The 24,285-nt window shown below is 39.9% G+C and overlaps 1 protein-coding gene across 1 annotated transcript; it reads right to left on the bottom strand.

Annotated features, from left to right (window-relative positions):
• Positions 1–14,039: 14,039 nt before the first annotated feature.
• Positions 14,040–16,461, bottom strand: LOC108273452 (somatostatin receptor type 5). Its single transcript, XM_017482674.2, has one exon. The coding sequence runs from the start codon at positions 15,855–15,857 to the stop codon at positions 14,808–14,810; it is 1,050 nt and encodes a 349-aa protein (XP_017338163.2). The 5' UTR covers positions 15,858–16,461; the 3' UTR covers positions 14,040–14,807.
• Positions 16,462–24,285: the final 7,824 nt, after the last annotated feature.

Raw genomic sequence — 24,285 nt, 5'->3', positions numbered from 1 at the left:
CACACACATACACACAGCCCACCACCGCCACCACCTCGTGCGCGCTTGAGTGACGCAAAAGAACTACGATGGAGCCCGAATGTTCTCTTGAGCGCTCGTTGCAGCTCTGAGTTCCGCGTGCAGGTGGCGCTGCAGCACTCCAGACTCTGTACACACTGTAGTAACACTGCTGCAGGTTAATACAGGCTAAACTGTGCATTAATCTGTGCTAATTTCAGATACCAAAATGAAGACATCTCTTGTTCCTGTTAGGTCTTGTAACGACTCCAAGGACTAACAACAGGGGTCAATTAATCCCAAATACAACCTCAGGACGAAAGCCCTTGAGTTCTGAATTGAAATAAACACGAATGGGAAGATGAACTCACTAGGTCCTGGCACGATTTGCCAACACAAGCCAGGCTTTCACACACTATGTATGCACTGTGTGTGGGTACAGTAGAAACACGCGTAGGAATACAAGTAAAAATCGCTGTTGCTCTGGAAAACTGAATCATCAACAGAACTGATCTGCTTGATATGTGTTTGGAGTCTATTTACATTCTTCAGTTGAGGTTGATGAAGCTGTAGTTTATGAACAGGTGGAGAAGACTTAGCTCCACATCTTTGCACACTACTTACCAGGGCCCTCTACTCTCTCCTCAGTGTCTGTCTTTCCACTCCTTATGCTTTTGCTTGCACAAGTCTCTTTATTATTCCCACTGATAGTCATTGATGCAGAGTCCATAGAACCTAGAATTCTTATATTACTTGACCTGAAACATAACTCTTAATTCTCACTGCTAACCTCAGAAAAACGTGCTCCCACTGCTGACTCTTGTTCCTCATAATGTTTCTTCCTCCTTGGCTTCATACTAGGAAACTTCATTATTGGCTTACTCTCTGGAAAGCTGCTTTGATACGGCTATACTGTATAGAGCACTATGTAAAATTCTATTGTTTCAAATTCAGTGACAGCCCGGATATTATTTTCTTAACTATTGTTTTGTCATATTTTTACATGCATATTTATTATTGGAGTTTGTGTATTTGAAAGCTATGCTGAATCTTGCATATAGTGTTTTCAGTATTGCTTTATATGCAAACATGGTCTCATGGTCTCACAATTGCAAATGCACTTCTATGCCAGGACACACAGATTCACTAATACAAAGCATATTACAGAACACCCTGATGCATTCATGCCTGTGCTCATCTCCACCAACTGGATTGTAGTTTGTGCTGACTGTTCAGATGATCAAAATATTTCTACATAAAATAACTGAATTTCATCTTAATACTTTATTTCCACCTGCAGTAACAAAAATGCAAATTGTTTTCAATAGTGAACTCTGGATGTAGCTCTATATCACCATTGAGTAAGCTAGAGGCAACAGTAATGAGGAAAATATTAAAGCCAAACTTTAAAAGGAAGCCATCCTCTTATGGGTGGTGAGATAGTGAGACGCTTGTTGATTTCATACAAAAAACAGTACTGACACGAGCCTTCGCCTTTAACTGGAATCAATCAGTCAACCAGGGTAAAGCAGGCACTGGAAGTTTATAGAATTAAAGGGCAAGCGATGCCTGATAGAGCTTAAATAACCTTGATTGAAGGTAAACTGTAGTAAAATAAATAAACATAGTACTGTGAAAATGTCTTAGGCACATACAAACAAATGCTGTACAGCAAAGATGCTTTCAAAAATAAACAAATTAAATGTTTCAACATTTTAAAAAAATACTACAGTTCAGTAATAAACACTAATAAATGAAACAAAGTCACTATTTAGTTTGATGACCATTTGGTTAAAAAAAAAAAAAAAAGAGTAGCCTCAGGTACACTTTCTGCAGTTTTATAAGGAAATGAGCTGTAAGATTTATCGAGCATCTTGCACAGTTCTTCTGGAGACTTTGACTGTCGCACTTGCTTCTTATTTTTGCAGCAAATCCCAGCAGCTTTCATTTTGTTTTTTGTCTGAAAAGTGACAAACTTTACTGACAAACTAACATTTTTCGATAACATTTCATTTTGTGCTGGAAAATGAATGTTTGAAATATAAAATGTTTTTGTACTGACTCAATAATGTAGAACTCATAAAATAAAAATCTATAACAAAGTTTATCCAAAAAAATAGGGTGCCTAAGACATTTGCACAGTACTGTATAAACTGCCCCAACACCCATCCTGACAGTTCTTTGTTGCTCAGTTTGGTCACCTGCCAGTTCACACCCATCAGCCAGATAAGAAAAGATAAGCCATTTCTTTGTGCACAAATAGTTATGTTGTGTGTAATATTGCCCCCCCCCCTTTTTTTTTCTTAACAGAGAACCATATAATAACCTTGGGACTAATAACCTGCTACCAGTTTGCCATCTATAGATGAAGAATGTTGAGCCTGTTTTTACTTTTTAGAATTAATTTAATGAATTGCAAATTACAGCATGTGTTGTCGTCTGGTTCTTAATGTTTGTTTGAAGTATATTACTAGAACCAAATAAATTGGAATGGTAAAGAATGTTACATCACCATCTGCAGTTAAAACTTTAAACTAAGGTGAACCTGAAAAAAAAAATTCAGGCTAAGATTTTAAACCGGCTGTAAACACTCTTGCCTACCTCAATCACCTTCACCTTTCTTAAAAAGATGAAAGCTGATGTTTCTAGATAAACACTATCACAATTTCAAGGTGGAAACAGATGCAAGTGCAGATTTAAAGTTTAACAAAAGTCAAAACAAAACACCAGAAGACACTCTGAACACTTACAACACAAAACAATACATATGAGATGAGAGAGCATAACGTGGCAGCAGAAGACAATTAAAGAAAGACCCAGAATGCAGTGTGAACTGTGACTATACATGGGCACACGCATACACACACTCACACATGCTCATTAACATGAAACAGGTGCAGGTGGTCAGGTGACAGTGACACAAAGGTACAGTGGCTGCTGGGAACTGAAATCCAGAGTTCCTTCTGGCAATCTGTGACAGAACCCCCCCCCCCCCCCTTTAACGTACAGCTCCCAAAGTGCATCATAAGTTCAGGAGGGAGTCCTGGATACCCGGACCAGAGGACCTTAGGTGTTTCAAAATTCCCTTGAGTGTCATCTTTCGCAGGGCCATAAAAAGGACACTTGAAGTGTTTTCTGGGGTACAGATATGGGATGGTCTCTTCCATACCGCAGAGGGATGATGCAATCTCTCCAGCCTGGCTTGGGCATGAAGCGATTGCCACCGCGCCGCCAACAGGAGGAACAAAGCTCAAGGTGGAGCCCAAGGGGGGAGTGACATTTTCTGCGAGGACAGAGGGGGGAATGACATTCTCCGTGAGTCCAGAGGCAGGAGCAAAGCGCTCCGTGAGATCAGAGGGGGGAGCAAAGTTCTCGGCAAGGTCAAGGAGGGGAGTGAAGTTCTCTGCGAGGCCGGGGGACGACGACACTCACCACAAAGTAGAGCAAAGGAGTGACATCTTCAGTGGTGCATAGAAATGCCCTCAGCTGACCGGGAAGATGGAGCGACACCCTCAGTGGAGCGGGAAGGCGGAGCGATGCCCTCAGCCGAGCGGGAAGGCGGCGTGATGCCCTCCACGATTCCCTCCCCTTTGGTTACAGTTTCATGGACTCCAAGATCTTGTCTTGGGTAGAAAAAAAAATCTGCTGCATCAATTTTTCAGTCTTGCTTTCTGTCATGATGGAGAGGTGGAGATGGGTGCAAGTGCAGATTTAAGGTTTAATAAAAGTCAAAACAAAACAGCTGAGGTGGAACAAAGCTCAAGGCGGAACCCCAGGGTGGGAGTGATTTTCTCCGAGAGGCCAGAGGGCGGAGTGACGTTCTCCGTGAATCATGAGGGGGAAGCAACACTCAGCACGAAGCAGAGCAAAGTAGTGACATCTTCAGTGGCATATAGAGGCAGCGTGATATCCTCAGCAGGGTGGAAAGGCAGAGTGAGCAGGAAGGCAGAGCGATGCCCTCAGCTGAGCGGGAAGGTGGAGCGATATCCTCAGCGGAGCGGGAAAGTGGAGCGACATCCTCAGCGGAGTGGGAAAGTGGAGCGACATCCAAAGAGAAGCCTGGCGTATTGATGACTGAGGCAGAGCAGGGAAGCAAAGTGGAGCACTCAGCCGAAATGGGAGACAGAGCAACATCCTCAGTCAAGCAGGGAGGCTGAGCAGTGTTGTCAGGCAGGCCCAGAGGAATCCGCAGTAGGGGATGGATGGTGGGAAAGGGTCTTACACATGGCTTGCAGCCATGCTTCTGTGGCCCTGATCCATGATTCCCTCCCCTTTGGTTCCAGTTTCATGGACTCCAATACCTTCTCTTTGGTAGAAAAAAAAAATCTGCTGCATCCATTTTCAGCATTGCTTTCTGTCATGATGGAGAGGCAGAGATGGGTGCAAGGGCAGATGTAAAGTTTAATAAAAGTCAAAACAAACACCTACAGGTGAACAAAGCTCAAGGCGGAGCCCAAGGGGCAGCTAAATTCTCTGTGAAGCCAGAGGGAGGAGCGAAGTTCTCCTTGAGGCCAGAGGTGGGAGTGAAGCTCTCCACATGGCCATAGGTGGGGCAACATTCTCCGAGAGGCCAGAGGGGGAAGCAACACTCAACACGAACCACAGCAAAGGAGTGACATGTTCCGCGGTACATAGAGGCAGCACAACGTCCTCAGCATAGTGGGAAGGCGGAGCAACACCCTCAGCCAAGCGGGAAGGCAGAGCGATGCCCTCAGCTGATCAGGAAGGCGGAGCAACGCCCTCAGCCTAGTGGGAAGGCGGAGAGACATCCTCATCCAATTGGTAAGGCAGAGCGATGTCCTCAGCGGAGTGGGAAAGTGGAGCGACGTCCAAATAGGAGCCTGGCGTAGTGACGACCGAGGCGGAGCAGGGAAGCAAAGCCGAGCTATCGGCCGAAACGGGAGACAGAGCAATGTCCTTAGACAAGCAGGGTGGCTGAGCAGTTTTGTCAGGCAGGCCCAGAAGAATCCACAGTAGGGGATGGAGGGTGGGCAAAGATTTTACACATGGCTTGCAGCCATACTTCTGTGGCCCTGATCAAGGATTCCCTCCTCTTTGGTTGGTTACAGTTTCATGGACTCCAAGATCTTCTCTTTGGTAGAAAAGAAAAATATCTGCTGCATCCATTTTTCAGTCTTCCGTTGTTCAGTCCATTGGTCACAACGGAGAGGTGGAGATGGATAAAAGTGTAGAGTTAAAGTTTAATAAAAGTCAAAACAAAGCACCTGAAGACACTATGAACACATGAAAATGAAAAACACAAAACAATACATATGAGACGAGAGAGCATAAAATGGCAACAGAAGACAATTAAAGCAGGACAAGGAGTGCACTGTAAATTGTGACTATATACACACATACGCGCTCACATACACACACACACACACACACACACACACACACACACACACACACACACACACACACACACACACAACTGCTTGTTAAAATGAATGAGAATCAGGTGCAGGTGGTCAGGTGACGGTGATGCAGAGGTGCAGTGGCTGCTGGGAACTGAGAGTTCCAGAGTTCCTTTCAGTAATCCATGACAAACATTAACTCAAATTAAAATTAGGCAAACAAAAATCTTCATGACTGATAAAATCCAATATAAATATGATTCTGTAAATTTGAAAAAATGGTTTGCTCCACTAATGAATAATTATTTTTGATAAAAATAAACTTAGTGGGTAGTGTGCAAATTTCTGGAATAATATCCAGATATTATGTTGATGTTATGGAACAACTCTGGGTAATTATTTATTGAATAGCCAGAAGATGAATGTGACCAAAATGCTTCCTCCAAGACATGTAAACCACATCTTTTTGAACTGCTACATCACAGGGCAGAGTAACACACTTAGAGGAAAGCACCAACTGCCCTCTTCTGCATACCTGAGCTTGCAGACACCCACAATTGCCTAGTATTACTCTGATTGACAGAGGAGAAAGTGTATGCCACAGAAGGCTGTACCATTATTAGGATTCGACACGCACTCTCTGGACGATAAGGCAAATGCTTTTCTGTTGCACCACTTGTGAGCCCATTTTAGGTATGTTTTGTTTCTCTACCTGGTAAGTGATGATGGTTGATATGGTAAGCCCAGTCAGCAATTACCTCCTTCAGTTTATATATTTTATGTAGTTTAATTCCATTTGTGTAATGAGATCATTTGAGTAATTGTTGGTCTCGTCAAAATACAAACAATTTGTTTATTCAGAGTAAAGGAAAGGAAAGGAAACCCCATTTTATAACATTATACAGTGGGGGAAATAAGTATTGAATGCGTCAACATTTTTTTTCAGTAAATATATTTCCAATGAGGTTTTTCACATGAAATTTTCACCAGACATCAGTATTAACTCAAGAATTCCAGATATATAAAGAATTCATAACATTAAAGTCCATAAATAAAGTTATGTGAACTAAAGTGGAAAAAAGCATTGAACACACTAACTGAAATTTATTTAATACTTTATTTTAATATAAAGCCGATAATGTAACACACTTTGTAAAACTGTAAACTGCCACATGAAAAGATTTGTGATTTTATCTCACATAATACTACAGAACATTAGCTTGCTAACTGTTTTAGCATACTTAAAATTAGAGGTCACTTAATAGAAACAACTTTGTATTACAGGTGATTTGCTATTAAAGATTTGCTGTTGTGATTTGCTATAGTAGATACATGGTTTTCCTTAACGTTAACATTAATTTCTGTAGTAAGGCAAATTCTTTATCTCTTGCATTATTCAGTTGGTTAAGTCCCTTTCTTATGTTTCCATACATCTAATTCTGAAGAGAACCCATACAAGGTAGAAAGAAGCCAAGGGTGGTGTACGGTGGTCTGGAATAGACATCTCTCCAGGCTGACAGGTTAAGGCCAACATGTGTAAGTTCTTGATGTCTTCAACTGGAGCTCTGAGAAAACCTGCAATAAAAATAATACAATTCAAAAACTGTCATACCCATTACACAGTATCTCATCTTGTCACAGGAGTATTCCCATAAGTGTAACTCTTATGATACCTATAAACTCCAACAAAGGTTCTGAATATTCCTTTAATGTAGCATTTTGTGAGAGGTCCACTGACCATGTCATGCTTTAATTTACAGGAAAACAAGATTTAAATGATGTAAAATAAAAATATTTTCAAGAAAAAAATATATAAATATAAAAATATTTGGCCCATAACGTGTGACAAAATATTTTAAATCTCTTTTTTTTCACAGTAGTCTAATTCATGTGCATCAGTAAGTGTATAGGCAAAACATTTGCCTTATTTTCACTGACATCTGTTTTGAGGGTGTTATTCTGCTCCATGTATGTTTCATGCATGCAGTTACACATCCCTTCTGGTTAAATACAAATACTTACAAAGGTAGAAAATTTGAATCAGTGTTATACACAGGAAAGCCTTTACCAGTCATTGATGTGCTGTGATGTGGCTCTGTTGAGGAGTTCCTTCCTAAAAGTAAAATATATCAATTAAACAGTGAAACTGTATTTCAAAAGACAAACAATAATAGGATCAGAGATTAAAAACACACTAAAAGTTTCTACAATGTGAAATATTTTCATCTACACTCACTGTCCACTTTATTAGGAACACCTCATGCACGTTCATGCAGTTATCTAATCAGCCAATCATGTGGCAGCCACGCAATGCAAAAAATCATGCAGATACAGGTCAGGAGGTTCAGTGAATGTTCACATCAAACATCAGAATTACGAAATATTCTCTGTGACTTTAAATGTGGCATGGTTGTGGCTACTCTCAATCAAGTGTGACATTCCAATTAACAATGAGGAACTCATTCAAATAGTTAAAAACACAACACACAGACAAATATGGCTATATACAGGTGATTTATTCAATACATAATAACGTGTTTAAGTACATTTGGTTATCTACATTACAGTAAGTTAAAAAAGTTGTGTTTATTTATTTCTTTTTATTGTTTTTTAAGTGACATTTTTGTCATTGAACAGAAGTTTTATTTTCGACCTGATAACGCTCTGATGAACCGACCAAAGAGTGAATGTTGATTCAACATTGAAAATTAATTGATGACTGATACTGACTTATATACAACTAAAAATAGATGTTGATCGATGTCTCTTTGCTATCTGGGATATTATTCAGTATTGAGTAAATTACACCCTGTAGTTGTATATAGGGCTGCATCTGAATTTGCACAGCTACTGTGACAAAACTTGCTGCATTTGATTCAGTGCTGCTTGGCCGTTTATACAGTACGCACTGATCTGTATACGTGATAAGCATGAATATAATCCGGACGTACCATGTGGCGTGGGGTTCTGACAGCTCTTCCGCCCCAGGCAACAGGCCTTATGGGACAGTGCAATATCCACAGTGTCCAATGGATCCATATTGCAGAATCTCAGCAGAAGCAGTAGGTCATCCTGGTATTTCTCTCCTACTATTTTATAAATACTAACAATTCAGACAGTGGCATCCTGATTTTCGCCTACTGTGTAGCGGGGTAGGGGGGATATTCAGATCCATCCATGATCAATATTTCATTAACTTTTGTTAACTGGGACCTTATCAGGATTTGCAAAGAGTCTTCCAGGTGGTTCTTTCTTGTTGCCACATGTTGCACAGAGAGAAAAGCAGTTATGATTTTTAATTGTGGTCACGTCATTATGTTTAGCCATGTAACTTACTCAGTTTCTTAAGTTGTTGTTAAAAATGAAGCATATTGATAGGGAATGAGTAATAATTGTAGTTCTGGAAAGTGATCAGTATGTATAATTTGTTAGTCAAATGCTAATTTCTTTTCATGAAATAAACTTAAATAATAGATGTAAATTTTAGACTAAAAGAATTTTAATATTTACAAAGCCACTGAATTATTTTTAGAGTGTAGATATTGATCATTATACACCATGGATGGCAAAGCCTACTATTATAACAAACTATTTAGTAACTTTTTTGGCACGGAGACATGATGAAACTTTGTCACACTTTTTTTTCCCTCAGGAGAACTGTTTCTGTGTTGAAGCAAATGTTTGTTAGGGGAAAACTTGATTTCTTATGCCATTTATTAGGTAAGAAAACCTAAGAGGTTGCTTATATCATTTATTAGGTTGAGCTGGTTCTGCACACTTCCTTGGAAAACATCATTTGACTGCCAAATAAGGTGCACATATGTTCATGTTTACCCTATAGCTTCCTCTTCAGAATGCTCATCTCATTCTGAGTTTATTTGTTGCTGGAAATAAGAGGATAATTCCCCGACCACTCTCTTATGAGAAGGACATTACCATTGACAAGATGGAATGAGAGAAAATGTTTCAACCTTGTTTGAAATAATGTTTCAAGTCTTGCAATAAATCACGTGTGACTCATCTAATACTTTCACATCTTTATTAAGTTTTTAACTATATTGTTATAGTTAGAAGCACAAGCTTCTTGTTTTGTCTTAATGGTACAGTATACAGGGACTTTTCCAACTAGGGCCGCTAGAGGGCACCCTGACTGTCTTGCAGGACTACTTCTTCTGTTGTCTCCCTGATTTCCTGTAGTAACCATGCACATGTGTTTGTTATATTTTCTTGCTTAGTTATCTTGAGTAGTCATTGCTCCCCCCCCCCCCCCCCAACCCCCCCCCAGCTACTGGACCATTGCATTTAATTCAGGTCATGTGTTGGGGTTTTGTTTGCATTTAATATAGTTTGTACTATGTATTGATGGTTATTTCTTAGTTGAGTTTAGTTTCTGGTTGCCCTGGTGTTATGGATTTTCCTGTCCTGGTGTTTGTTTCCTCGGGTTATGGTTCCCCCATAAAGTTGTTCTACATGTGCATCCATCTCCATAGATTCCTGTCATGATGGAATGCTTCAACCACTCTTGGATGCAGCAGAACATTCAGTGCAGTGGCAGGACTGGGTTCTGGCTCTCGAGATGAGACAGTGTCAACTTGAGAGGCTACTCACCAGTTGGAGGGACATTTGGGGCAGTGGGATAGATTGGATGTGGAGAGGGTTTGAGCTCAGACAGGGAGGCTATCTGTTGCCCTCCCACTCTGCCCCACTTGGATCACCCACCCTCCCCCTGTTGAGGATGTTGCTCAGCTTCTTTGTTCTGCTGGGGACCTCCACTTAGCTTCTGGGTCTTGCCACAAACATCACTCACTTTCTATGTCCCTCCACGGATGTCGTGCTGCATCCCTGTCCTGCTGATGGATTTAACCCCTCGCACCTCGCACTGCCCTCTTGCTCAGCTGGGGAATGATGTGGTATCCAGGGGCTTTTCCAACTTTGGCTGCTAGAGGGCACCCAGACTGTCTTGTAGGACTTCTACTGTTTCCCTGATTTCCTGTAGTAACCATGCTTATGTGTTTATCATGTTTTTGTGATTAGTTGCTCGGTTTAAGTTCTGTTTTTTCCCCTATATTTGCTGGAGCATTGTAGTCGTCATCTTTGTGTGTGGGTTTTTTTTTTTTTAAAATTTTATTTTGTAAAATTATTTATTTATTTATTTTTTGCTTTTTGATAGTTTGAGTATTTCTAGTTTTGTTTTCTTAGTTGAGTTCATTTTCTGGTTGCCCTGGTGTTCTGGTGTTTGCTGTGTTTGTTGGGTTATGGTTCCCCAATAAAGAAGTTCTGCATGTGTCTCCGTCTCCATGCATTCCCTTAATGACAATAGGCTGTCAGTGAAAAGTCAGCACATTACCTGGCCATTTTCCACTTAACATTTGTTAATGTTGTTTTTTTTTTTTTAAATTCCCCTCCAGCTTGTACATCATGCCATGCCATGAGAAAATAGGGGAAAAATTTGCACAGATACAGTGCATCCAGAAAGTATTCACAGCGCTTGACTTTTTCCACATTTTGTTATGTTACAGCCTTTTCCAAAATGGATTAAATTCATTATTTTCTTCAAAAATTCTACAAACAATACCCCATAATGACAACGTGAAAGAAGTTTGTTTGAAATCTTTACAAATTTATTAAAAATAAAAAACAACAACAACAACAACACAAAAGCACATGTACATAAGTATTCACAGCCTTTGCTCAATACTTTGTAGAAGCACCTTAGGCACCAATTACAGCCTGAAGTCTTTTTGAGTATGATGCTACAAGCTTGGCACACCTATTTTTGGGCAGTTTCTCCAATTCTTTGCAGGACCTCTCAAGCTCCCTCAGGTTGGATGGGGAGCATCGGTTCACAGCCATTTTCAGATCTCTCCAGAGATGTTCAATCGGGTTCAAGTCTGGCAGGGCCACTCAAAGACATTCACAGAGTTGTCCTGTAGCCACTACTTTGTTATCTTGGCTGTGTGCTAAGGGTCGTTGTCCTATTGGAAGATGAATCTTCACCCCAGTCTGTGGTCCAGAGCGCTCTAGAGCAGGTTTTCATCAAGGATGTCTCTGTACATTGCTGCATTCATCTTTCCCTCGATCCTGACTAGTCTCCCAGTTCCTGCCACTGAAAAACATCCCCACAGCATGATGCTGCCACCACCATGCTTCACTGTAGGGATGGTATTGGCCAGGTGATAAGTGGTGCCTGGTTTCCTCCAGACATGACGCTTGCCATTCAGGCCAAGGAGTTCAATCTTTGTTTTATCATAATCTGAGTGTCCTTCAGGTGCCTTTTGGCAAACTCTGGGTGGGTTGTCATGTGCCTTTTACTGAGGAGTGGCTTCTGTCTGGCCACTCTATCATACAGGCCTGATAGGTGGAGTGCTGTAGAGATGGTTGTTCTTCTGGAAGGTTCTCCTCTCTCCACAGAGACATGCTGGAGCTCTGTCAGAGTCACCTCCCCGACTAAGACCCTTCTCCCCCAGTTGCTCATTTTGGATGGGCTGCCAGCTCTAGGAAGAGTCCTGCTGGTTCCAGACTTCTTCTATTTACGGATGATGGAGGCCACTGTGCTTATTGGGACCTTCAATGCTGCAGAAATGTTTCTGTACCCTTCCCCAGATCTGTGCCTCAATACAATCCTGTCTTGGAGGTCTACAGACAATTCCTTGGACTTCATGGCTTGGTTTGTGCTCTGACATGCATTGTTAACTGTGGGACCTTATATAGACAGGTGTGTGCCTTTCCAAATCATGTCCAATCAACTGAATTTACCACAGGTGGACTCCAATCAAGTTGTAGAAACATCTCAAGCATGATCAGTGGAAACAGGATGCACCTGAGCTCAATTTTGAGTGTCATGGCAAAGGCTGCGAATACTTATATACATGTGCTTTTTTTTGTTGTTTATTTTTAATAAATTTGCAAAGATTTCAAACAAACTTCTTTCATGTTGTCATTATGGGTTATAGTTTGTAGAATTTTGAAGAAAATAATGAATTCAAACCATTTTGGAATAAGGCTGTAACATAACAAAATGTGGAAAAAGTGTAGCGCTGTGAATACTTTCTGGATGCACTGTAGGAGGTATAATTACTTATGGATTTTAGCTGGTTCCTTGCCTTACCTTGCCTTGGAGAACGGCTTTTTCTTAGCGTGTTCAATACTTTTTCCCGTGTCATTCCACTTTATTACACATAACTTTATTCATGGACTTTAATGTTGTGAATTCTTTATATTTCTGGATTTCTTGAGTTAATACTGATATCTGGTGGAAATTTCATGTGAATAGTCTCTTTGGGAATATATTTACTGAAAAAAATGTTGACATGTTCGCTACTTATTTCCCCCACAGTATTTATTTATTTATTGAAGGTTTTTCAAGTTTCAATCAGTTGTCATATAAATAAAGGATTCTGTTTTTGACTGGGCTTATGTATGATGCATGTTGTTCTATTTAAAGTCGTTTGTAGAGTAGGTAGGGCCTGAAAATGACTCAAGCCCAGGGGCCTCCATCTCCCTAAGTTTGACCCTGTGTATACAGTATATCAAAGTCATCAAGAGAGTTCATAACATACGGTGATGCTGTTCTTTACTGATGATGGGAATTACTCACAGTTCAGAAACACTTAGTTGAAGATATGAATTGCATAAAATTTGTTAATTTCTTGATGGTAAGAATTGCTCAAGGTGCTTTATAAATGTATGTTGATTGACATTTTATGGATGAAGGTGTCTCTTGAACAGTGTTCAAGAATGCTTGTGCAAACCATCCCTTTACCTTATGAGCTAATGTTCCTTAGACAATGGATCTCATTTATGATATAATACACAAACAGCTGATCAGTGATAAATCAGCTATCATTCAGTTCAACAAGTCCCAGTGAATCCATGTCAGTCCAAGGCCGAGCCATTAGCACTTTTCACTGTGGCGGGCTCATTAGTGAAGTTTAGAAAATAAGAAGCAGCCACTGAGAGTAATTCAGGATCTTCAGCTTCAAAATCACTGCAGTCCATTGCAGTGCTTTTCTATTAGTATGAGCAAATGGAGTGACTACAACACTAATTCTGAAGAAGCAGATTTTAAATAGCTTTGTTTCTTTATATGCATTATATAAAATTTGGCCAGTGTTCCTGGGATATGGTCTGATTCAACCATCACACTGAGCATATAATAAGTGGTTAATGAAGATGAATGAATTAATGCATTTTGAAGTTGTGCTGTTTCATGCTCTATAGCAGAGATTAATTTGTAATCTGTAAAGACTGTGCGAGACAAGTAATATGTATTCAATAAGAATTCAGGGCTGCATCCCAAACCACATTTGACTTCCTAAATCTATAACAAATAAATTGTCAATATGTGTAAAATCTGATGATGATGATGATGATGATTATTCGATTAAATGTGATTAGGACTATGAATGGCCTCCACAATTGACAACCCCACCCCCTCCACCAACACACACACACACACACACACACACACACACACACACACACACACACACACACACACACACACACACACACACACACACACACATATTTGCAGTTCCATTGCCATTTATAAAGTTTACTATACAACATTGTGATATGTGGCTACTCTGATGCAATTGAACAATATTTTGTTACTGGCTAAATTATGTAAATAGTACAAAGACATTGTTTACATTAGTAATGAAAGCGATAACACACAAGTTGTTTCCAAGGTATAAATACATTTTGCTTTAAAATAACACACAAAAGACAAATACACTGAAAGGCAGAACATGTACTACAAAAACAGAGAAAAGAATAATGTAAATCATGTTTCCTCTCCAAACAATGAAAAATTAAAGTAGAGTCCCCAATATGAAGTCATACCCTGTGTAGAAAATTTGAAGTAATCTACCATAGCATAACAAAATGAACCATGTCAGTGTTCCTCAGGACATCTAATCCATTAACAGCCTCTAAATGAATTCCTTATGTTTCACATTATTCATTCATGTCAAATGTAGTAATAAACATTCTTGTAGTGTCCATTCCCTTTTGAGTGCCATGGCAACAGTGACATCATCCTAATTTTCACAGTTGGATGGGAAGCACTCATATATGGGGTCAGGGCACATTAAAAGGGCAAATGAATTACATAATCCTCAACATCACATTGCACCCCAGGAGAGAGGCACAAAGCAAACATCCTGTCAACTCTGTCATTTGTATCCCAGCTGGAAGTTATTGTGCTCTCCAAGAAGCTAGCTAGTTTTCTTTGTTCCCCACATGTCAGAACTTTCAGTCTGTTACAATATTGTATTTTGAAGTGATTTAAATGCAAATACAACTGGATAGTTGGAAATTGGCATAATAGATAAAGATTATCTAGTATCAAAATCAAGCAAGGAACATTTGAAAGTTATTGAAGTTAATTGTTATTGAAGAAAAATATACAGTTTCTTCAAACCCACTGAAATAAATATTTTGAAATTAGGTTAGCACACTTACATCCTGCCCATTTGTGTGATGCAGGTCATAGGCCTCTGTGTCTCTGTTGCAGTGTATCCTGACAGGGTTTATGCAGGGGCAGAGTAAAGTGCGGAAGTACCTGCTGAAGGTCTCTGATAGACAAGCATACAGGATCGGATTAGCGCAGCTCCATGAATAGGACAAGAGTACTGCAATCTCAAAGCCTCGTGCAAAGGTGAGTGTTACATTTGTACCAGACAGTGAACAGAAGTTGAAGATGTAGAAAGGCAGCCAGCATATCCCGAAGACAACAACCACAGCTACCACCATCTTGGTAACCTGCTTCTCCAATCTCTGGCTCTCCTCTGAGGAGGAAAAACTTCTGTCATATTGCCTGGAGCTCCTCAGAGTCATCACCAGAGTTGTGTAGAAGATGATCATCACCAGGAAGGGGAGGACAAAACCCAGCACAAACGTGTATGTGAGGAATGTCATCCACCATTTGCCCACAAACATATCAGCCATACAAAGGCCATACTGCACAGTGAAGTGGAGAGCCATGGGCAAGACAGGAATCAAGGAGAGGAGCCACAGAAAGGCAGAGATTATTTTGGCCCGCTTTGGAGTTCTCCAGCGTGCAAAGCGAAGGGGGTCCACTAGTGCCATGTAGCGGTCCACGCTCATCACTGTAAGGCAGAACACGCTGGTAAACTGGTTGATTCCATCCAGCACCATGACCAGCTTGCAGGCCAAATCACCAAAGATCCATTGGTTCTGGAAGTTCTGGAAAGCCACAAATGGGAGCCCCACCATAAACAGTCCATCTGCCAAAGCAAGGTTGAAAATGTACACAGTTGTGGCAGATGCCATTTTGTCCAGCTTGAGGATGGCAATGATGACCAATGAGTTTCCTCCCAGTCCCGTGATGCATACAGCTAGATGGAGGATAGCCATGGTCACACTAAAGCCATTAATGCTCTGTGAAACGTCAAAACTATGAATTGTCTTGCTGTTTAAATCCACAGCTGAGTCATTGCCCAAAAACATTTGTAAAGCCTCTGATGTTGCCATGATTCATGGAAATTCCAGCATTTAATAAAGGTCAGTTATTTTAAATTTCAATGAAAAAAAGAATTAGAAAAAAGTGCTAAATACAAAACAAACAAAAAAGATTATGGCAAATATACTTTAATGTATCCTTCAAGTAAAAAATCTTTTTCTTCACTGTAAGTAGGTGAAAAAAAGAAAGAGTAACACAGTCCTTCAGAGAAAAGTAGTGGGTGTTTGACCCTCCTGACGAGTTCTTATATAGCTCTCCAGCGGCGTTCATGGGGTGCTCATGTATCTCTGTTTGTGTGTGTGTGTGTGTGTGTGTGTGTGTGTGTGTGTGTGTGTGTGTGTGTGTGTGTGTGTGTGTGTGTGTGTGTGTGTGTGTGTGTGTGTGTGTGAAAGTCTTATAAATGTGAGGTAGTGACAGCTTTATTCCATCTGGGCTGTTTATCTGACAAGCTATGCTGGCTCACTCCAATCCGCTGTCATGTAGTTTCCAGGGTGCCATCTGTTACACTACTTTTGTTGTTATAACGAAACATTTTCTTCTGAAAATGTGCTCTCTAGCCCCTTTTTTCAAATTCTTCCCTCCCTTGCCTTTCTTTCTCTCCTTTTCCTTCCTCCCTCCACCCCTCTTTCTCTATTTATCCTCTTTCCTTGCAGTTCAGTGGGGGGTCAATCAGTGTGGACCGACCCCCAGCTTCCCCTCAGGGCCACCCACCTTCCAGATGTAGCCCAGGACCAAAGATGGTGACACTCCGGACTTTCACCCTCTGCTTCTTGTTTTTTTTTTTTATTTATTCCTTTTTATGCTTTCCACCCCGTCTCTATGAACCTCTCCCTGATTGTCTTTGTGTGGTCATCTGGAGATCATTTGTCACTGGGAGGTGGTGGAGAATACTATGGCAGGAGGAATGGAAGGAGATAAAAGAAGGTGAATGGTGAATGATTACCTTACAGCTGTTCCCTCTCAGACACACATTGCTGGAATACCTGGAATATAGACTACCACACAAACACAACAAAAACAGACCAAACTAACTGATATCAGAGCAGGAAAATAAATATTTTGAGCAGTGCCTCTTAGATCCACTGTTACACAGTGGGATGTACTCTGTCTGTAAGACAGACTGTAAATATTTGATTTATTTTAATGAAGAAAAGCAGTTTATAGGGAAATTAGTCAAATTGATTGGACTGTGGAATGATGTAATAAATAAAAAGAAAAGCAGTGAGACTTTATGTGGTTTAGTGATTGCCTTTGATGTACAAAATGATGTACACATTGAATCTTAAACTGAATATAAAGTTTTAAATACAGACAATCTGAATGGCAATCCAGAAGTTTTTACCAGATACCCACACTTTAAATAATGTCAGATAAAACACTGACTTTTTCCAATAATGGACTAACAAAGGTGCTGAGAATCAAATTCTTGGGAAATATGTCATGTTTATTATTGTTTCAGATGACAGCATATACTATTATCATTGGGGTTAAAAGAAATGAAGTTGCCATGTCACTTATATCACTGAATACATTGTGCTCTCCACTACAGAGGACTAAATTCTCATGAATGTGACATGGACACTTGTTTCTGTAATGACACTAATAGCATTCCATGCAAAACAACAACATACTGGTATTTCTGTGACTTTAGAGCAGGTGTTTTGTTTTTTGATTTTGTGGACTGCACATCTTCTGTTGGAGGACAACCAAATGGTGGCTTCATATAAATTTGCAATAACTGCTGAATACAGTTTGCTATTCAGAGGATTTTCAATAGCATGAGGCACAGAAAATGCACAGCAATTTCATTGAGTCATGGGATAATGTCTGTAATAATGGCAGTTGGGATTTTGTGGTGGTAGGTGGTAGGAGACTAGGGATGTCAATTTACACAAATTCCTATGATCGCTCATCATTTAAATTAATGATCAATGAATCGATTAATTGTTAACCTTAATACCGCAAGATGCGTCTAGTACAGTGGCATCTAATCATTGGCATGACAGGGTGTGCAAATCCCACTCGAAACACCAGCTTCCTCACCAAAATGAAAATGACTTTTTTTACTCTAAGTAATAGGCTAGTTGGAATGTAAAATGAATTGATGTGATTAGGATCATTTGATAAAATGACTTATTATTAATCAAACATAATGACTATTATATACAATGTGTCACTAACGCCATCTCAGATGCGCACTCTGGCAACAGAGTGCATGTGAGCCTATTCACGTTGCATGCCTCCATGTGAGCAAATAGGTTGTTTTGTTATTAAAAGCATTATTTTCTTCCCAAATGTGCATAAGATATTGTGCATATTACAGAAAATTTGAACAATATGAAAAAGCTTACGTTTACTCATGAATGTCCATAACATGATAAAGGCCTACACCATCTAGTTATTATTTCGGCATAAAGTTGAGCCTTACATACCTCACATAGATAACATTTAATTATTTGTTTATTACATGTTCAGAAGCTAAATATACCCATTAGACGATATGCTAATCTATTTCAGAATACATTCTTGACAGAACATTATAGTCCGGCTGAATGAAATCGATCAACTCTCGAAAACCATGTTGCCTACTGATAGGCAACATGTCATTTGCAATCATTTTACACAGTTGTTCAGTTATTCCTTCTGCCTTTTGAGCTCCAGATTTTCCCCCAGCTAAAACAGAGGTTATTGTTGGTTGTGTAGTTTCATATCCTGTCACGGAGGCTGCTCAATGCACCTTTTCAAATGGTATATCATGGTGTTCGTTGTTGGATTGTATTGCAATTTTACAATGTTTGCAATTAATAATATCGCATTTAAATTAAAATGATCCCAAATGTAACTATGGCAAGCTCACTTCATTTCTCCTTATGTGCTGCACATGTTTTGCGCAAAACTACATACTCCAACGATGACTCTAATGATGGTTTTTCTCAGGTTGCTCATACATCCATTACTACACCGGCACTTTATGCTTGTTACTAAAATTAATTGTAGTTACAGCTATGGACTTTATGTATAACATTTTGTTCTTCAGTGTATTATTTCAATGTTAAATGTTTTTTGTGATTGGAGAATTTATGCTCTACCGCACTCTGTGTACTCACCTCCACTCACATACCCTCTCTCTGCATGTTTCTTATTCATGCATGCATGATTCCACAGACCAATTTCATCTCAGAATGATAGTACACCTTCTCACAGTGTCACTTACACCATTTCAGGACTGTCTGATGTGGAATTACAAAATAAGAGCCCTTAATAATTTATTAAAAGATAATTGTTGATAGATAGACTGACTGAATATATGAATGTGAAATCGAGTTTGCCGGAAGATGACTCGTTTTCAGATTAGTTCTCAGACGGTCTTACCGTAATGTGTGAACCGTGTAGTAACATGGCGGCTAGATTGACCGTGCTTTTCAAAGTGGAGTTTGGCCTGACCGCAGTTGGAAGATAATACCATGTTTATGAATAATTTGACCCAGAGGTAGCATATATAAAGAAAAGAGAAGTGGGTCTAAATCAGACCCTTGCAAAACACCAAACTTTACCTCAGTATACATAGAGAAGACACCATTTACATTTACGAACTGATAACGATCAGTCAAATAAGACCAGGTTATGGCAATTCCCTTAATGCCAACAATATTTTCTAGTCTCTCAAGGAGAATAGTAAGATTAATGGTATCAAAAGCTACACTAAGGTCAAGCAACACAAGCATCGAGACACAACTCTGATCAGACTTTAACCAGCGCTGTATTTGTGCTATGATGAGGTCTAAACCCCGACTGATACATTTCATGAATGTTGTTCCTATGTAGGTACAAGCATAGCTGCTGTGCTACAATCCTTTCTAAGATCTTTGAGATAAAGGGGAGATTTTATATTGGCCTATATTTGGACAAGTGACAGGGGTCGAGGTCAAGTTTTTAATCAGGGGTTTGATAACTGCTAGTTTAAATGATTTACACTCTAAAAAATGTAGGGTTATTTTTCTACACAGATGCTGGTTTGAGCCTTTTGGGTAATTTAATTGGGTTATTTTCTCAGTCTTGGGTAGTTTTGGGGTAGTTTTGTGTAACCCAACTGCTGGGTTTAGGTTGGGTCATTTTCACTGACAGTTGAATCAATGCACCCTTCGCCCACCCCGATGCATCAGCCCAGCTCCTTGGGTCAAATCAACTCAGTTTGAATTCGCCTCAGGTGGAGGTAGCAGTTTTTGAGGTGAGGAAATCAAATGACCAAGGTAAGTTAACGTTCATGACTATTTAGCATTAATGCTGACTGAATACATGAATGTGAAGGGAGTTGTGTGTTCACCCTTGATTACATTTGTCATTTAATCCCCTCGTGTCTCTTTGCACTTGCCGAAGTATTACGTGAGTTCTATCACCGTACAAAGTATTTGTACCCTGTTCCTCGTTTTGTTTCATAGCCTTTGATCTTGTTTCTTGTTTCTCATTACGTGCTTTTGCCTTGCCTAGTTTGTGCCTGTTTGCCAATCGCCTGACCCATTGCCTGTTTCTGACCATGCTTGTGTCTCATGATTTGGATTTGTCTGCCTGCCTCTCTTTAATAAAAGCTCTTATCTGCACTTGTATCCATCCTAACCTCCATTATGATCAATTATGTGACTATAAATAAAGTGTACAAAAAGATACCATGTTGACGTATTTTGTTTATAATGTGGTATATTTGACATTTTCAAAGGGTAAAAATAACCCAGAAAATATTAACCTATTTATGAAATAAAATTAATCCAGTATTTTTGTAAAAATTAAATTATCCTTTGGGCTGATAAACAACCCATTTGCTGGGATAAAATTAACAACCCAACTCGATGGGTTAATTTAGCCCAGAATGTGTTCTGTGCTATATTTACCCAGCCATCGGGCTAAAAATAACCCAATTTGGGTTGTTTTTAACCCTGTGTTTTTAAGAGTGTAGGTAGATAGCCAAGGCTAAGGGAAGAACTGATTATTTTTAGAAAGGGTTTGATTACTTCAGTTTGAAGAAACATGTAGGTAAGGGATCTAATATACAAGTTGATGATTTTGATGAAGAAATTAATGAAATTAGTTTGGTCTCATGAAGGGGGGTAAACCATTCGAATCACTGATCTGATATTGTTATATTATTATCTACAGGGTTAGTTATAAAACTGTCTGGTTTTAAATTAACAGTCTGAATTTTTGTCTAATATTTTCAATTTTGCCAATGAAAGAATTCATGAAATCATTGCTGCTATATAATGATCGTGTGCAAGTTTCTGTTGCGGTCTTATTCCTAGTAAATTTTGCTACAGTATTAAAAAAGAATCTAGGATTATTTTTGTTATCTTCAATTAGTGTGGAGAGAGAGATTGATCTAGCAGCATTAAGAGATTTTCTGTAGTACAGGAGGCTCTCCTTCCAGGCTGTTTGACATACTACCAATTTGGTTTGATGCCATTTACATTCTAATTTTCGAGTGGTCTGTTTTAAGGTCGTTAAGGTAACTTAGGCATGCTCTCTCTCTTCTCCCTCTCTCTCAGTTCCCCATGATAGTCTGTACAGGAGAAAGCATGTACATATATGATCATTTTCCTCTCCTACAGGTGCCTCCTGTACGAGTGTTTTTATCACCCCCGCCATCCCCAAGCACTTTATCTCAATATCTGAGTACACAGAAGTCCCTATCCCTATTCTGACACAATAAGCTCTCTGTTCCTGTTAGGTTAAATGGCAACTTGGACTCCATTTCCCGGCATACACAGTGTCCTACAAACATGGCCACCTCGGACTCCACTCCACAGCACACATGCACTTTCACCTTTACACTCACCTGATTACTGATTACACACACCTGGACTCAATCACCTTCACAGTCTAATAGGACATTCCGTTTACCCACTAATTGCTTAGTTTCCTTAGTGTTCTGTCATTACCAAGCTGTTGTTATTTCTTTCTACTCCTGGGGCCTGTACCATGAAGCTAGTGGAACAAACTCAGGGTTATGGGGTTAGTTTCGAGGCTTTATTGGTACCAGATGCCTCCAACATGTCTATTGCGGCTGCAGCTTACCTAAGGGAAGTCAATGTGCATAGTTGTCCACAAGTAGGGTTCATTATGGGAAAAGCAAAGTTAACCCCACACCCTGAACCTACTATACCTTCTCAGAGCTCTATGCAGCAGTCTTAGCAGTGGAAATGGCACAGCTGATAAGAGATGAGATCAACCTTCAGATTGATGCCATCATCATCTACTATGACAGTAAGATAGTACTTGGATATATTTTCAATGACACTAAGAGCTTCTTTATGTATGATCACAACAGAGTCCAATTTGCCAGTGTAGTCGGCCAGACCAGTGGTATTATGTGCCATCCCGTCTAAATCCAGCTGACCTGGCAACAAGATTTCTACCTGCTTCACAACTCACCAAAATGATGTAGTTCACTGAGCTTGATTTCTTATGCCATTCTTACAACTACACTTTCCTGTCACATCAAAGAGAATACTTACCTCAGGTCAATTTGAGTGATTCCCTACATGGACCTAACTTCAGAGCCTTGTTGATCCAGGTGCCTCAAACAGATCAGATCCTGTGTCCAGTGATGAAGAGTGTAAGGGTTGGCATGAAAGAAGTAATCATCAGAACAGTGCAGAGAGAAGCCTATGCTGAAGAGTTTGACACACTCATTGAAAGCAGGATCATTTCCAGAAACAACACACTTTTGAGATTGTGCTAGCAGAAGGTCTTCCCAGAGTGGGTAGGCATCTACAACGTACAGTAGATCCCTAATGAGGAACATTCGCTCATCCTGCCAAAGGGTTGTCATGTTGCAGCACTTTTGTTTAGATAACACCACGAAATATTAAAGCACCAGGGTTGCCAATTCACTGAAGGAGCTGTCAGAGCAGAGTCAGGCCTTTGGATTTTCATAGACTAAATACTTATATGCTCAATCCTGAGTCAGTCAGTCACATGCCAAACATTGAGAGAAAAGGCAGAGAAACAAATAATGCCAGATCTACTTGCTAAATGCTGGGTGCAGCTGAGGCCAAGCATTTGCTTTAGCATTTGCTTTAGCATTTGCATTAGTACAAGAGATGTACACCTCAAAGTGGTGGAGTCCATGGATAAGTCCAGTTGTACGAATGTACTTCAGAGATTCTTCTCTGTCTGTGGATCAGTGAAGCAGCTTTCTCAGACCATTGCATCAACTTCATCAAAGCCTTCTGTAAGCTAGGGATGGGTAATATACCAGAGGACGATTCTGTTGTCCTGGGGTACCTAAGTGATCAAGGCTGTGAATGGAACTGTTACCCTACTTATTTGTCACATTGGGGAAGAGCCCCACTACAGTATGTCCTCTCACTTCACACACAGTTCTTCCACTCTGCTGGCAGAAGTGTCTCATCCTTTGTCAATCCTTAATTCCAGACCACTAATTCCAGTGTCAACTGCCTCCGTTCACCATTCCTTCTCATACCAGCAACATTATTCACACAAAAGGTTGGTGAATATTTCAATATTTATCTATCTCCATTTGGGCATCCGCTGCAATCGCTCGGCCTCCTTTATCACTTTTATGCTGACGATACCCAAATCTACATTCACTCAAAATCTGGTGAAAACCTTGATGTTTTTCTTTCTGATTGTATTTCTGAGATAAAAACATGGATGTACAATAACTTTCTGTGCCTGAACAGAATCCCAAAGTAAAATGAGGAACCTTGGAGCAATTTTCGATACCAGCCTTGCATTTGATTCTTTTGTTCAGAGCACTGTGAAGGCATCCTTTTTTCAACTCAGAAATATAGCTAGACTGCACCCTATGCTAAACTTCTCTGTGGCCGAAGAGCTGATTAACTCATTTGTTGTCACTCAGCTGGATTACTATAACGCAGTTTTAGCCGGAGTTTCTAAATCCACAATTAACAAATTGCAATATGTTCAAAACTCTACGGCAAGGATCCTGACGGGGACCATGAACTGTGAACATATTACTCCTGTTTTGGAGTCCTTTCACTGGCTCCTGGTCAGGTTCCGTGTCGATTTTAAGATCATGATGTTGACATACAAGGCACTACATGGCTTGGCTCCGCATTACTTATCTGGTTTATCAATCCCTTACACCCCAAATCGCAGACTACGCTCCTCACAGTGCAATTTGTTAACTGTTCCACAAACCCACCTAAAATCTACAGGTGACGAGGCTTTTTCTGTCTATGCTCCTTCCCTTTGGAACTCTTTTCCTCCTGAACTCAGGGAAGCTCAGACCTTTGACATTTTTAAAGCTCTACTTAAGACACACTTTTTTAAACTTGCATTTGACTTCTGAGGTCTTTTTTTTATTATTATTATTTTATAATTATTGTTATTATTAACATTGTTATTGTTCTTAACTTTTATGTTTTATTTTTCTGTGTACTGCTTATTTTGTGTACAGCA

Source organism: Ictalurus punctatus, chromosome 13, assembly GCF_001660625.3.
Source record: "Ictalurus punctatus breed USDA103 chromosome 13, Coco_2.0, whole genome shotgun sequence".
NCBI lineage: Eukaryota > Metazoa > Chordata > Actinopteri > Siluriformes > Ictaluridae > Ictalurus > Ictalurus punctatus.
This window is presented reverse-complemented; position numbering and strand designations above follow the sequence as displayed.